A 14,605-nucleotide genomic window follows, 5' to 3' on the forward strand; every position below is an offset into this window, starting at 1 on the left:
AGCGCCCGCGCCCGCCGAGGACGCGCCCGCGCCGCGGCGGTCGACGCGCCGCGCGTCCGCCGCGCCCGCGCCCGCGCGCGCGACGCGGGCCGCTCGCACCCGCGACTCCAACGCGAGCCGGTCGACGAGCCCCCCCAAGCGCACGTCCGGCGCGGGCGAGATCGACGCGAGCAACATCCTCCCGTCCCGGCGCCGCCGCCGCGAATGAGTGAGTGGCTCTAACGTGGCTTCTTACGACTCGGCTTGCGCGGTCTAGACGTCATGGACGTTGACCATGGTGCCCCGCCTCGATGGCGACGATGCCTTTGGAGACAAGTTGGCCCACACCTTGGGGCTCGCGGCCGGCGCGTGCTCCGTGCCGTGTTTCCGAACGGTCAGCGCGAGGCTCAGGAGGCTCTGGATCAGGTAGCACGCCGACCCCGAGACGTACATGACAGAGCCCTGGTCGACAGGTATGCGAGGAGCCATGCCCGTCGTGCATTCGTCGAGCTTCGCCTGGTACAGGAACGAGCCCGCGAAGAAGAGCACGGACCCGAACTGCGTGCAGAAGAGCGACACCTGGATGAGCCCGCGGCCGTCGCGCTCCGTCGCCGCCTTCGTGAGCACGCCCTCGTGGGCGATGGAGATCGCGTTGAGGTAGCTCGCGAGAACGTAGAAGGCGCTGCCGACGACGAACGTCGTCGCGCCCCACTGCGAGAAGACGTGCTCCTCCTTCGCGGTGTCGAGCGTATTTTCGAAGCGAGGCTCGTAGAATATGCTGCCGACTACGAAGAACGCCGAGCCGAGCATGTAGCACATCTCCTCGAAGAAGAGCTTCAGCTGGTCGTACGCGGCCGCGTCGCGGTACGATTCTTGCTCGCTCAAATGCGCGCGGTGCTCGAGTACGCCGACGAACGACGTCGCGCCCATGACGAGCGCGCCGCCGAGGAAGCAGTGCGCGCCGATTTTGGAGCCCCACCAGGGCATCATTTTGAAGAAGCAGAACGACCCGAAGACGAAAGCGAGATTGCAGATGATCGATATCGCGTGGATGGCGTATTCACTTGCATGGCCATGGACATCACGCCGCACCGATTTCGTGCTAAACAGGCGCGCGTAGCGACGCGGGCGGAGCTTGACTTGGCGCATCCCGCTGCTCAGATCGGCGATCAGTGTCAAAAAAAACAGAGGAGGAGGACCGACGCGCCCCGCTCGCGGACACCACGCCCCAAGAAATCGTACCACGCCCCAAGACACCGTCACCCCTAAAGCCTCGCGACACCACGCCCCAAGACACCGCCACCCCTAAAACCTCCAAACAAGCGACGGTACGCAATCTCTAGACGATGGACGAGCAGAAGAACGAAGCTTTGATGGACTGGCAGATCAAGCAACGCGAGTTCGAAGTGAAAAAGGCCCGGGCCAAAGCGCTACAGTTGCGTTTGACGTGTACGATTTGTGGGACGAAACCGAGAACCTTGCTGAACTGTCCGTGCGGAACTACGCAGTACTGCTCGACCGAGTGCCAGCGAATCGACTGGCGCGAGCGCGGGCACCGTAAAGCGTGCAAGAAGATCCGAAACGAGCGCGCGGCGGAGGCGGCGCGGGCGGAGGCGCCGACGCAGCCGCCGGAGGAGGTCGTCTACGGCCCCGCGCCCCGGTCGCACGCCGACGAGGTCCGCGCGCGCATCGCCGCCGAACACGAGGCGGCCCGGGCGCGGCGCGAGGCGAACCCGGAGCCGGAGCCGGCGAAGTCGGAGCGGTGGGGGTCGCGGTGCCCGATCTGCATGGAGGACTGGGACGTGAATGCGCAGGACGTGCTTCGCGTCTGTTGCTGCCGGACGGTCTGCCGATCGTGCGAGGATAAGATCGGCACCGGCGCGTGTCCCCTCTGTCGCTTACCGTGCGCAGAAAACGATGCGGAAAACCTCGCGCGTCTTCGCCGCCATGTGGAGAACGAGGTGCCCGAAGCGATTTGCGGTTTGGGTGACGCGTACAGCGACGGTGCCCTCGGCCTACCCAAATCCGCGAAGAACAGCGTCCTGCCGGCCGTGACAATTTTCGAGAGCTATTGACCGGGAAAAGGTTGAAATTCGTTACTGACGCATTTGGTAGGCGAAGAAGTCCGCAAAGCTATTCAAGCGCGCCGTGGAGCTTGGCAACGTGGACGCGATGTCAAACCTTGCGCACTTGTACGATAACGGAGAGGGCGTCAAGCTGGACAAGAAGAAGGCGGCGCAGCTGTGGCGCATGGCCGCGGATAGGGGCGACGCGTCCGCGCAGCAAAACGTGGCGCTCGTGTACTTCAACGCTGGACGATTCGCGGAGGCCATCCGTTTCTACAAGCGGGCCGCGGAACAAGGGCTTTCCGACGCGCAATACAGCCTCGCCGTCTGCTTCGAACAAGGTAAGGGCACGGAGGTCGACCTCGCCGAAGCCAAACGCTGGTATCGGAAAGGGGTTGATCGCGGAGAGGCACAGTCTCGGAACAACCTCGCGGGCCTATTAGGCGCGGAAGGACGCCATCGCGAGTCCTTCGAGCTCGTCAAACTCAGCGCTCAACAAGGCTACGCTGTATCCGAGACGAATCTCGGCCTCTGCTACGAGTTTGGACGTGGTACCTCCAGAAACCCTGAAGAAGCCAGACGCTGTTATGCGTCTGCCGCGGCCAAGGGCTGCGGGAATGCCGCGGCCGCGCTCGAGCGCATCGACGCGGAGTCGGCCGGCCTCATTCCCCCCCGCGAGACCCCGGCGGCTTATCTAGCGCGGCTTCGTCACCACGCGGAGGACAAGAACGATCCGGAGGCTCTGACAACCTTGGCGGGAGCGTACCGAGCCGGCAAATTCGGCCTCGTGAAATCGACCACGAAGGCCGCGGAGCTGTACGAGCGCGCCGCGGAGCTCGGAGAGGTGCACGCGATGGTGAACCTGGGTATGCTGCTGAGGACGGGAGATGGAGTCAATCAGGACCGGGAGAAGATGTTCCAGCTGTATCGCTCTGCCGCGGACCGCGGCTTCGCTTGGGCGCAATTGAAACTCGGCAGCGAACTGCATCAGGACGGAAAAGATGAGGAAGCTTTTCCGTTCTTGAAACTGTCAGCAGAACAGGGCAATGCCACGGCCGAGTTGTTCGTCGGATATTATCTGTCGGGGTTATGGCCAGGTGTCCCTCAGGACCGCGCAGAAGCTATACGCTGGTTCGAGCGCGCGGCCGCCAAAGGCGACGAGGGTGCCATCCGCGCTCTCGCGAGTGAGCTGGTTCGTACTTAGTAATATCTCGCCCACTCTACGGCCCAGGAGGCCTTGCTCGTAGCGACGAAGTAGCGAGCCACCTTGAGCCCGCGACTGTCAGGGGCGAGGGTCACAGTCGTATATTTTAAAACAGCACCACGGTCCGCTTGTTCCGCCGGTCGTCCTCGGCGAACTTGACGTAGTCGAGGTCCGACACGAGGTCCAGCGGCGGCGTCGGCAGGGGCCGCGGCGCGTGCGCGACGAGCAGGCGGACGTGGTCCGCGGGCAGCGCGGCGGCCGCGTCGTCGTCGGGCGGCGGCGCCGGCAGGGGCGTCTTCGGCGGCGCGAAGCCGAAGAGGCGGAGCTCGTCGTACTGGTCCGCGACGACGTCGCGCATCTGCTCGCGCGTCATCGGCCGCGACGTGCCCAGGGGCGTCGTCCGCGCGAACAGGGGCTCGGGCGTCTTCGGCGGTCCGCCCTTGTGGCCGCCGCGGTGGAAGGCCGCCGCGGCGCCGGCCTCGTTGAGGTCGAGGAGCCTGAGCTCGTCGTGCGCGGCCGCGAGCGTCTCCGCGATGTCGCGCACGGCCATCTTGACCGTCTGGCCGTCGCGCGCGACGAACTCGACGGTCTTCCGCGGGCCCGACGCCGACGGGGGACCCGCCGCGGCCGCCCCGCCGGGCTTCCGCAGGAGGTAGCGGCTCACGGACTCGACGAAGCCGCCCTGGTGCTCGTAGCGGACTCTCGCGTGCGACCGGTCCAGCGAGACGACGTCCGCGGACCGGTACCGCGACCGCTGGCCCTTGGCGCGCTGCTGGAGCCAGCGGACCTCGACCCGGTCGCCGACGGCGACGTCCATCGGCGGCAGGAGCGCCGCGCCGGGCGCGTCGTCGCGGAGGTCCGGCGGCCGGAAGCCGTAGGACCCGTAGCCCGCGTCGCCGAGCTGGCCCGGGCCGCCGTACTCGAGGCGCGCGGCGCCCTCGCGCGCGTCGTCGACGTCGCGGCAGACGTCGCGGACGTCGCAGCGCTCGAGCCGCGGCCGCTGCCGCGCGAGGCCCAACGTCCAGAGGGGCACGGGCCGCCCCAGCACCACGAGGCGCACGAGGTGCTTCGCGCCGAGGCGGCTCAGCTCGTTGCCCTCCACATGCAGCTCCTTGAGCGACGCGTTGCCCGCGACGCCGCCGCCGAGCACCTCCGCGGCCGCGTCGCCGAGGCGCGCGTGCGCGACGCGCAGCGCCACGAGGTTCCGCGCGGCGCCGACGGCGCGCGCAAAGGCCGCGTCGAGCGGCAGGGGCTGCGGCGCGGCGACCTTGCCGTCGCGGCGGTCGCCGCAGGCCTCGAGCCGCGCGAGGTTCCCGTTGGTTTCGAGGAGGCCCGCGAGCGCGCGGAGGCCGCGCGCGTCGAGCGCCGCGTCCCCGCGCTCGACGCGGAGGCTCGCGAGCGCCGGCAGGCGGCCGCAGGCGTCGGCGAGCGCCTCGAGGCCCAGGCCGCCGAGGCGCGGGCAGTCGAATTCGAGTGCCTTGAGGCGACGCGCGCTCCGCGGCGTCGCCTCGGGCCGCGGCGCGCGCGCGGCCTCGAGGACCCGCGCGAGCCGCAGCGCGTCGGAGGACGAAAAGAGCGCCCGGCGCACGACGAGCGTGTCGGCGTCGACGAGCGCCGCCAGGACGTCGTCGCGCGCGGCCGCGACAGGCGCGCCGCGCCGCGCGGCCGACGCCGCGAGCGTCGATACGGACGCGGGCCGCGCGGACCCGAGGGGCGGCAGGTTCCGGCTCCGGGCCGGCGCGTAGCGCAGCGGCGACGCGCCGGCGTCGGCCGCGGCGACGTCGAGGACGACCGTGAAGCCCGGCGCGTGGGCCACGCGCGCGCGGAGCGCCGCGCGCGCGGCGTCGCCGCGGTGCCTGCCCTGGAGCGTGCGCAGGGCCTTGGCGACGGCCCGGTCGCGCTGCGCCGCCGACTCCAGCGCCTTCTCCTCGTCGCTCGGCTCCGGGACGAAGATGGCGTCGAGCTCGTGCTTGCGCCGCGCGAGCGCGCGCTCGCGCTGGTTGTCCGACATGTCCTCGAGCTCGGCCATGAACCGCTGCTTGCGCTCCTTGGCGGCCTCGTCGACGACGGTGCCCGCGACGAGGCCCTCGTCGGCGCGGGCGCCCGTGGCGATGCGCAGCCACTCGCGCATGCGCCGGTAGTCGCGGCGCGCGCGGTAGAGCGACGCGACCGTCGTCGCGGCTTTCGTCCGCCGCCGCGCGCGGTGGCCGCGCCAGCGCCGCTGCACGAGGCGCGCCGCGCGCGCGTCCAGCGTCGCGACGCGCTTGTAGGCGATGGACGCCTCGGACCGCGGGCCGAGCACCCTGGGCGCGACGCGGCCCAGGAGGTCCGCGGCGCCGGGCAGCGCCTTCGCGTCGCGGCCCCTCAACGCCGCGCCGACGGCCGCGAAGGCGCCGACGAAGTCGCGGAGCTCCTCGAGGCACTCGGCCTTGTGCAGGTGGCACTCGTCGACGACCGTTTGCAGCGACAGGTCGACGACGCCGTCGCCGCCGCCCGCGAGCGCCCGCGCGCCCGCGGCCGCCGCGCGGTCGAGGAACGCGACGGCCATCGCGAAGCTCAGCGCGTCCCGGTAGCGGCCGGCCATGGCCACGCAGGGGTGCGGCGACGCGAGCCAGTCCTCGTAGGGCGCCGCGTCGGCGCCGAAGCGGTCGTCGACGCCCTCGACGCGCGGGTCCGCGAGGTAGGAGTGGAGCTCGTAGGCCGCGAAGCCGAAGCCGTCGCCGCCGCCGGCCGCCCACTCGAGCGCGAAGCGCTCGACCTTGTCGTAGGCCGCCAGGGGCATGGCCGGCAGCAGCACGACGGCCCCGGGCTCCGCCGTCGCCCAGGTCGCCAGGAACGGGAACCGCGGCTTCTGGTGTTTCCGGAGCGCGAGCGCGTCCGCGGGCCGCTTCCCCGCGAGCGCGACGTGGCAGAGCGCGTACTCGCCGTCGAAGGCGACGGCGTCGCCGGGGTACATGCCCACGGCGAAGTTCGCCAGGTCCGCGGCGCGCTGGACGTTGCCGAGGCGCAGCTCGACGCCCGCGGCCTCGAGGATGAGCGACGGCCGCCGCGAGCAGAGCGGCACCGCGAGCACCGCTAAGGCGCCCGCGCGCGCGCGCCGCAGGTGGTGCTCGAGCTCCTTGCGCTCCAGGGGGCCGGGCCGCCGCGACGCCCGGCGCAGGGCCCGCCAGCAGGCCGCGTGGGCCCGCATGATGACGAGGTGCACGGGCACCTCGTCGACGCCCTGCGCTATACACTTCTCCGCGGCGTCGGCGGCGCCCGCGTGGTCGCCGAAGAAGAAGCGCAGCCGCGCCGCCGTCATGAGCGCGCGCCGGTCCTTGGGCCGCACGCGCAGCTTCAGCTCCGCCTCGGCGAGCTCGGCCTCGGGCGTCGGCCCGCGCCGTTTCTTCGACGCCTCCTTGACGACGACGGTCTTCGACGGCTTGTACTTGGGGTGCGTGCGCGCGCCCCGGCGGTACTTGTCCCTGATCTTGGACACGGCGCCGCCCATGGTCGTCGAACTCTCACGGGGTACGGGTCCGGACGAGGGCGGGGCAGCCCATTAGCGCCGTGAGGCCGCGGGGTGATGGTGAACACTCAATGAGCAGGCTGGGTGCCGTCGAGCGCGAACCATCAGGAGGAGTCCGCGTGCTCTCGGCCATGTCGCACGGCCGCACCGCTGATTTCTTGGAACATCTTCTTCCAAAGCGCCAGGAAATCGACGCGTACGTCAATCGCCTGGATGATGGCGAAGGCGAATCTGTGCTGGTCCTGGAGCACCTCGGAGAAGGTGACCGCCGCGACCTGCGACAGTACCTGAAAAAGCGCCACGGCAAGGTGCAGCACTGGACCGTCGGCGACAATTTGCACATCGCGCCGCCGCGAGAGGTCGACCTCGCGGGCTTCGTGCGCCCCGAGGAAGCGCGCTCGGACGAGGACGCGGCGCCGCGGCGCCCGGGCCCGCCGGGCCCCCGCCGCGTGCGCGTCGTGTCGTTCAACATCCCCATGGGCGTGTCCTTGGACAGTCATCCCATCAGCTGGCGCCACCGCGTCGACTGCGCGGCGGCGCAGCTCGCGCGGCTCGACTGCTCGGTGGCCGGCCTCCAGGAGGTCCGCGGCGCGAAGCTCTTCGAGTTGCTCCAGCGCATCCCGCGCCTCAAGTGCGCGACGAACCCGCACTGCTTCCAGCCCATCGTCTACGACCCGAGCGTGGCGCGGCCCCTCGAGTGGGGGCGGCTCGTGCTCTCGGACCGGCCGATCTGGAAGTACGAGTGCACCTGCGGCACGCAGTACGCGTCGTCGTGCAAGTGCGGCGAGCGCTGGGCCGAGGGCGCGCCGCGCTGGGTCGGCGGCGCGACGACGTGGTGCGCCTTCGAGCTCGCCGACGCGGACGTCCGCTTCGTCGTCGTCAACAGCCACGTGTCGCAGCAGTCGCCGGAGGTCCGCGCCAGCGTCGAGCGACGGGAGTGTTTTTTCGCGCAAGTCTCGCCGGGAAACGAGAAGACATCCGACCCTGTCACCCTTGGTAGGTCCGCGCGCGGGCCGTCCGCGAGGTCCTCGCGCCGCTCGTGCGGGCCCTCGGCAAGCGCTACGGGCGCCGCGTTCCAGTCATTTGCACGGGCGACTTCAACGCGGCCAAGGACCAGAGCGGCGAGCAGAGCAACAAGACCGCCGACGCGTCCGGCACGGGCGAGCACGCGGCCCTCTGCGGCATCCGCGGCGCCCGCGGCTCGAACAGCGACTACAGGACCGCATTGAGGGAGTGGCTCGCGCGCGAGCGGCGCCGCGTCGCCCGGGGCCAGGTCCGCCTCGCGCGCGGCCGCCCGGGCCGCGGCCGCGGCGACGGCTACGACTCCACCGACGACGAGTTTTACGACTTCGTGTTGGAGCACCCCTGCGTCGACACGTGGGACGTCGCGCGGAAGCCGCCGACGGCGAACGGCTGCTTCGCGTCGACGTGCCATCAGATGAAGGGCCTCCGCGCCGACCAGCAGCACGCGGTCGCGGGAACGCAGGGCGTCGGCGCGAACCGCGTCTACTGCGACGAGAACCACAGCGGCAGGTCCACGAAGAGGCAGAAGTTGACGTACGGCTCGGACCGCTACATCGACTGGATCCTCGTGTCGTCGCCCGCCTTCGTCGAGGGCACGGCCGCGGTCCTCGACGCGGAGGTCCACACGAAGCAGTGCGCGGCCTGGTCCGCTTACAACCACACGCGCTACGGCTCCGACCACTACCCCGTCTCCGTCGACTTCGAGCTCCACCCGAACCAGTAAGTTAGATTTGTGATCGGCGGCGCTGCGGCGACATCGGCCCGTAGCCCGTGTGGCCGCCGTCGCAGTCCCGTTCCATGATCCTGCCCGTCGCGCGGACGCGGAGGAAGCAGATCGGCTTCAGCTCCACGGGGACGTCGCGCAGGAGCCAGAGCATGAAGCTCTCCGAGTGGAGCGTGTTCCCGTGGGACGCCGCGTAGGCGTCGGCCTGGGGGAAGCGCGCCGTCGCCCAGTGCTCCGCGTAGGCGCGGCCGCCGTAGAACGCGCGGTCGTTGAGGCCCTTCGCGGGGTCGTTGAACCAGTGGCCGAAGTTCGGCACGGCCGCGACGGCGCCGTCGCCGAGCCGGACCGGCGTCACGTACTTGACGTCGAGGCGGAAGAGGCCCACGCGCTCGTAGCGGCGGCCCCGGCGCCGCTCGCCCTCGACCATCGCGCCCCACGCGAGCTCGATGCTGTGCCACTGCTTGATCATGTTGTCCATCTGCTGGTGGCTCGGCCAGTCGGCGGGCTTGTACGCGCGGTAGCGCGCGAGGTCGTGGGGCAGCGCGTCCGGCGCGTCGACGACGACGTCCCGCGTCAGCGCAAAGACCTCGTCGACGTGGATCGCGGCGTGGTCCTCGCCGTTCCGCGCCGTCGTGACCGCCGTGACGTTGTACGTGTGCGCGAAGACGTCGCAGCCGGGGTTGTGCGCGAGGATCTCGCTCCGGATCGACGGGAGCACGACGTCCGCGAAGTGTTTCGGTAGACCGAAGAAGAGCAGCGCGCAGTTCGGCGGCGGCGGCGGGAGCGGCGGCGTCGGGAGGGCGGGCATCGGGGCGGCGACCGTCGAGGCGTCGTCGGGTACTCCATCCAGCTCGGGTCGCCTAACATAAACTAATCGCCGTTGTCCCCGATCTCGGCCGACGATGTGAGGCGGCCACCACGCGTCGTCGCAATCGACGGATGCGCCGACCGCCGACGCCGCCGCGAGCATGAAGAGCCGCATCGGTTTTACCGGCGAGGGGAGGCCCCAATCAAGACCTGCGCTACGCAAGTGGTAAAATTTTATCGATCGCTGATATCTCGCTGATTATCTGCCGCAGGGGAGCTCCGGAGTGCAGCAGCAGTGTGAGTACGCCCTCGCGTAAAATAGAGGAAGTGTCGGAACTATTGTTTGAGTTGAGTTTGACCCCCGTGGAGTGCCTCCGCACGCTCGACGGACACTTGAACCAAAGCGTCGTCATGGTCCTGCGATGGCTCGTCGTCGCCCTGGCCGTGGACGGGATGAAGCGGGAGCGGCACGGCGCGGACGTCGCGTCGTGGGTGCGCGACCGCACGCACCACCTCAACGCGAGCGAGGAGGCCGGCGACGAGTCGAGCTTCGCCGGCACCTACGAGTGCCCGGACGCGGGCGAGGCCTACAGCGCGGCCTACCTCTGCACGCGGGCCGTCTTCCTCCAATCCGAGGTCGCGGAGAAGCGCCTCTTCGAGGGCTTGGCGAACATGGAGGGCGCGTCCCACACCATGTGGCGCAAGAACCGGCTCCTGAAGACCGTCGACATGTTCGACTTCTTCATCGAGCACCTCTCCTGGTACGAGCGGCGCTTGGGGGGTGACGCCGAGAGCTTAAGGGCGCGGACGCTGCGGCGGCTCAAAAATTACACCTACCGCGACAGCGCGGCCGTGAACCCGTCGGGCCGCGCGCGCGACGACGTCGTCGTCGTCATGCCCTACTACGCGACGGCCGGCGGCGACAGCGGCCACAGCGCCCTCGAGAGCCGCCGCGCCTACCTCAAGCTCACGCTCGAGTCCCTGAAGCCGACCTTCCCCAAGTACACGGTCTGCGTCGCGACGGAGCCGGACTACGCGTACGTGACGAACGCGACGAACGGCCTCGGCTTCTACGACGTCCTCAAGCGCTTCGACATCCCGAAGCCGTCGCGCCTGGGCTTGGCCACGCTCTACACGGCGCAGCAGGCCCTTCAGCACGACCCGCGGTGGGCCGACTTCAAGTTCGTGTTCTATACGGAGAGCGACCAGATCCTCCACGTCCGCGACGTGAACCAGCTGCTCCACATCGCGGGCAACGGCGCCGTGCCCAACCTCGTGCTCCCGCACCGCGTCATGCCCGCGCCGCGGCGCCGCGACATGGGGCCCGAGCCCCTCGACTGGACGGGCCGCCCGGGCGCGGATAGCTCGAACGCGGACGCCGGCGACGCGCCGAAGAAGCCCGGCAAGGCCAAGGCCCGCCGGAACTTCCGGTGGCCCCTCGAGGAGTTCGCGCGCAACGACGCCAAGACCCTGCACCGCGTCGTCGACGTCACGCGGGCGAGCTGCTGCTTCGACCGCGCGCCGTGCGCGAAGCACCGGAGCCACTGGAAGGACGGCCGCGACCGCGCCGTCGAGCTCTTCCAGATCGCCGACCCGGCGTCGAGCCCGAGCGACGAGGCGCCGGGCGACTCCTTCGCGCTCGTCGCGGGCGAGGGCAACTTCCTCCGCCAGCATTTCCGCGTCTGCGCCGTCAACGCGGACGCGCGCGACTTTTGCCACGACCAGAACCGGACGCGCTCCGCCACACGCGAGGCCAACCTACGCCGCTAAGGAGGTAAACATTCGCCCTACTACTGCCCCTCGGCGCCGCCGAGCCCGTGGGGCGCCGCGCTCCAGAGCTTGACGGACTTGTCGAAGGAGCACGTCGCGAGCTTGTCGCCGGAGACGGCCGCGTCGAGGTTGCGGATGCCCTGCTCGTGCGCGCGGTCGATCTTCGTGAGCAGCTTGCCCGAGGCGAAGTCCCACTGGAAGAGCGCCGGGTCCGCGGAGTTGGACACGAGCGACGCGGCGCCGTCGCCGAGCCAGCCGACGCGCGCGTTCGCGTACTCGTCGGCGCTGTGGCCCGTGAGGACGCGCGCGTGCGCGTTCGTGCCCATGGGGTAGACGACGTGCTTGTGCTGGTCCGTCGCCGCGGCGAGGTACTTGCCGTCGGGCGACGCCGCGAGGTGCAGCGCCTCGAAGCTGACGTGCGTGTCCCACGCGGACCGGTTCTTGGACACGCGCGTCTCCGCGAGCGTGTGCAGGTCGACGTGGCGCATGAAGGGCTCCTCCCGCGCGGCGACGATGAGCGTGTCGCCCGCGAAGCACAGGCTCTCCGGGTTCGTCGGGAGCACGAACGTGTGCTTCTTCGCGAGCTGCCCGCCGTGGGGCGCCGACGCCGCGTAGATGACGACGCTCTTGTCGCGCGCGCACGTCGCGAGGCACCGGCCGTCGCGGCTCCAGCTCAGGCAGACCACGCGCTTCTCGTGGTCCTTGACGCGCCGCGCGCCCGCGACGTCGCAGTGGCCCAGCGGCACGTCCAATAGCCGGAGCGACCCGTCCATGCAGCCCGCGGCGAGCCGCTCGCCGTGCGTCGGCTCCCAGGCCAGGCAGATGGCCGGGCTCCCGCAGGCCGTCGTCCGCGCGGCCGCGGCGGCGTCGCAGGAGCTCCAGTGGCCGGCCGCGTCGCCGTAGAGCCGCACGGCGCCGTCGGCGCCCGCGCAGGCGACGTCCCAGGTGCCCGCCCAGCCGCCCGCGGCCTCGCGGCCCTGGCCGGGCCGGAGCGCGCACGCGACGACGTTCGCGCCCTCGCACGCGCCGAAGATCGACGCGTCGGGGAACCGGCGCAGCGCGTCGCACTCGCCGTGGACGCGCAGCGCCTCGAAGCCGTCGCCCGCGTCGCGCTCCGGCGCGCCGGGCGTGCCCTCGTCGCCGCCGCCGCCGCCGCCGCCGCCGCCGCGGAGGTCCGCGTTCGCGAGCGCGAGCAGGTCGTTCTCGCTCTCGAGCTCCGCGACGCGCTTCTGCAGGCGCAGCACCGCGGCCTCGCTCTCCAGGGCGCGCTGCTTCCACATCGCCGCCTCGCCCTCGTCGACGGCCATCTCGCCCAGCGACCCGAGGAGCTCCGTCATTTTGGTGCGTGTTTTGTAGCCTTACGGAGGACGGTCGAGACGACGCGGAAGACGCGGCTCACCTCGTCACGAGAGCTGCCACAAACTCGGCCCTGCGAGTTGTGTTGGACTAGTTATTGAAGGGGGTGCGCACCCGAAGACCCCGCCCGGAGGCTCAGACGGAGGCGTAGCCGGGGGGTTGGCGTTCCCACACCGGCCCCTTCCTCCGACCCAAAGATCGCGCGTGCACTCGGATCGGAGGTGTGGCGGCGGTACACTCGCGCCAAGCCTGGTACCGACCGCCACGCCGAGAGCACGCCGGGATTGGCGCAAGGCAGTAGCATCCTGAGTCGCCTCATTCAGACGACACTCAACGGACTCTCCGTGGACCGGGGGAGATTGAGAACGAAGGCACTCGCACGCAACGAGCAGGACGTCCGGCTCGACTGGGCCGATTCAACCCCGGGGACCACGAATGGAGGCCGAGGGCACCGCCGAAGAGGACACCCGTAGTCAGCGGGACCGAAGAGAGCAAAGACGCCGACGTCGACGGAACCGCACAGAGCGCCACGCTACGAGGAGACGCTGCAGAATGCAGAGAAACGAATGGACACGGGCACATCGAAGCCCGCACACCGAAGCCACCGAGGGCGCCGACCCCACCAGCCCCCTCCGAGACTCACGTCGAAGGCATCCGAACGAAGCGAGCGCGCGCGGCAGCCCCCCGGGCCCGTGGGCGACGTCGCGCCGATGGCCAAGCCCTGCAAGTCCTCGCGCTCGGCGCCCCGCCGCCCAATCGACGCGCGCAGCGGAGTGCTCCGCCCCGGGCGCCCACCGGAGCCGACGCGGCGGGCCCCACCACCGGCCGCTGCGCGAAACCACCTCTGCGCACCCTGGAGAGCCGCCCCATAAGCTTCGGCGTTATCATTGTCATGTTTATGTTGTGTTGACGGCAATAATGTCATGATGCCGCCCGTAGTAATGGTGGTCCGTCAACTGTGAACCGCTGCCCGTGCGCTGCCCGGACTCATGGGCTCCGGCCCGTCGCTGCCGTCCATCGACGAGGGCAGCGGCAAGGGCGCGAGCGCGGCGGCGGATCCGGTCGTCACGGCTTGGCTCCAGGTGCTGGTCCAGACGCGGGAGCGGCCCCTCTTCAGCGCGAACGGGCGCCAGGGGCTGGATCTCAGCGACACAAAGTTGACGGACGCCGTCGTCGACGCGCTCGTCGAGGGCCCCCACGCGCGGCTCCTGGAGCAGGTCGTCGAGCTCGACTGCAGCTGCAACAGCGAATTGACGACGTTCCCCGACCGGCCGCTGCGGCTCAAGAAGCTCGACGTGGGCTTCTGCCCCCTGGTCGACGGCGCCGTCTTCCGCATCGCGCGCAACTGCCCGGGCCTTGTCGCCCTGGCGCTGACGGACTGCGGCGACATCACGGACGCGGGCGTCGTCGCGGTGGCCCGGGGCTGCCCGTCGCTCAAGGTGCTGAACCTGCGGGGCTGCCGCCACGTCTCCGACGCGGCGTTGGGCGCCCTGGGCCGGGGCTGCGCGGGGCTCGGCGTCCTCACGCTGGCGCACTGCAAGCGCGTGTCGGACAACGGCGTCTTCGGCCTCGTCTCCGGCTGCCGGCGGCTCACGTCGCTCAACCTGCTCGAGTGCGGCGAGATCACGGACGAGGCGGGCTGCGCCATCGCCCGGGGCTTCCCCGCGCTTCAGGTGCTGTCCCTGGCCTGCTGCGCGCGCGTCACGGACCGCACGATCAGCGCGATCGCGTCCGCGTCCGGCGAGCTCCGGTCGCTGAACCTCTCCTTCTGCGAGAGCGTGTCCGGCCGCGCCGTCGCCGAGGTCGCCGCGTCCTGCGCGGCCCTGAGCGAGCTCCTCCTCACGGGCTGCGCCATCAACGACGCGGACGTCGCGAACATCGTCGGCGACTACTCGAAGCTCCACACGTTCATTTTGGCGGGCTGCCCCATCACGGACGCGTCCCTCACGACGATCGCGTCCTGCCCCTGGCTCTTCTCCCTGTCGCTCGTCGGCTGCCCCAACGTGAGCAACGACGCCGTCACGACGCTGCGCAACGAGTGCAAGGGGCTCCAGGTCCTCCGATGATGAGCACAGGTGCATTTTAATTTAGAGGTACGCGACCGCGCTTCGCAGGAACGCGAAGGCCCAGTGGCCCCGGTCGTGGGCCTCGGCGACGAGTCGGCCGAG

At 70.4% G+C, this 14,605-nt stretch overlaps 4 protein-coding genes across 4 annotated transcripts; 3 read left to right on the forward strand and 1 right to left on the reverse strand.

Moving 5' to 3' along the window:
* Positions 1–2,097: 2,097 nt before the first annotated feature.
* On the forward strand, positions 2,098–3,249 carry AURANDRAFT_23899 (hypothetical protein; the record flags this gene model as incomplete). The annotated part of the gene is made up of 2 exons (XM_009037174.1): positions 2,098–2,523; positions 2,851–3,249. Coding segments are annotated over 2 exons (825 nt in total), but the record flags the coding sequence as incomplete, so codon positions are not given.
* Positions 3,250–7,233: 3,984 nt separating this feature from the next.
* On the forward strand, positions 7,234–8,504 carry AURANDRAFT_62900 (hypothetical protein; the record flags this gene model as incomplete). Its single annotated transcript, XM_009037175.1, has 2 exons — positions 7,234–7,668; positions 7,758–8,504. The coding sequence occupies 2 exons, from the start codon at positions 7,234–7,236 to the stop codon at positions 8,502–8,504; spliced, it is 1,182 nt and encodes a 393-aa protein (XP_009035423.1).
* A 2,578-nt stretch (positions 8,505–11,082) lies between these two features.
* AURANDRAFT_71252 (hypothetical protein) lies at positions 11,083–12,485 on the reverse strand (the record flags this gene model as incomplete). Its single annotated transcript, XM_009037716.1, has 1 exon — positions 11,083–12,485. One exon carries the CDS (start codon positions 12,416–12,418, stop codon positions 11,102–11,104), a length of 1,317 nt encoding a protein of 438 aa, XP_009035964.1.
* Positions 12,486–13,786: 1,301 nt separating this feature from the next.
* On the forward strand, positions 13,787–14,470 carry AURANDRAFT_5184 (hypothetical protein; the record flags this gene model as incomplete). The annotated part of the gene is made up of 1 exon (XM_009037127.1): positions 13,787–14,470. A coding segment is annotated over one exon (684 nt), but the record flags the coding sequence as incomplete, so codon positions are not given.
* Between the last annotated feature and the right edge of the window lie 135 nt (positions 14,471–14,605).

Source organism: Aureococcus anophagefferens, assembly GCF_000186865.1.
Source record: "Aureococcus anophagefferens unplaced genomic scaffold AURANscaffold_6, whole genome shotgun sequence".
Classification (NCBI taxonomy): Eukaryota; class Pelagophyceae; order Pelagomonadales; family Pelagomonadaceae; genus Aureococcus; species Aureococcus anophagefferens.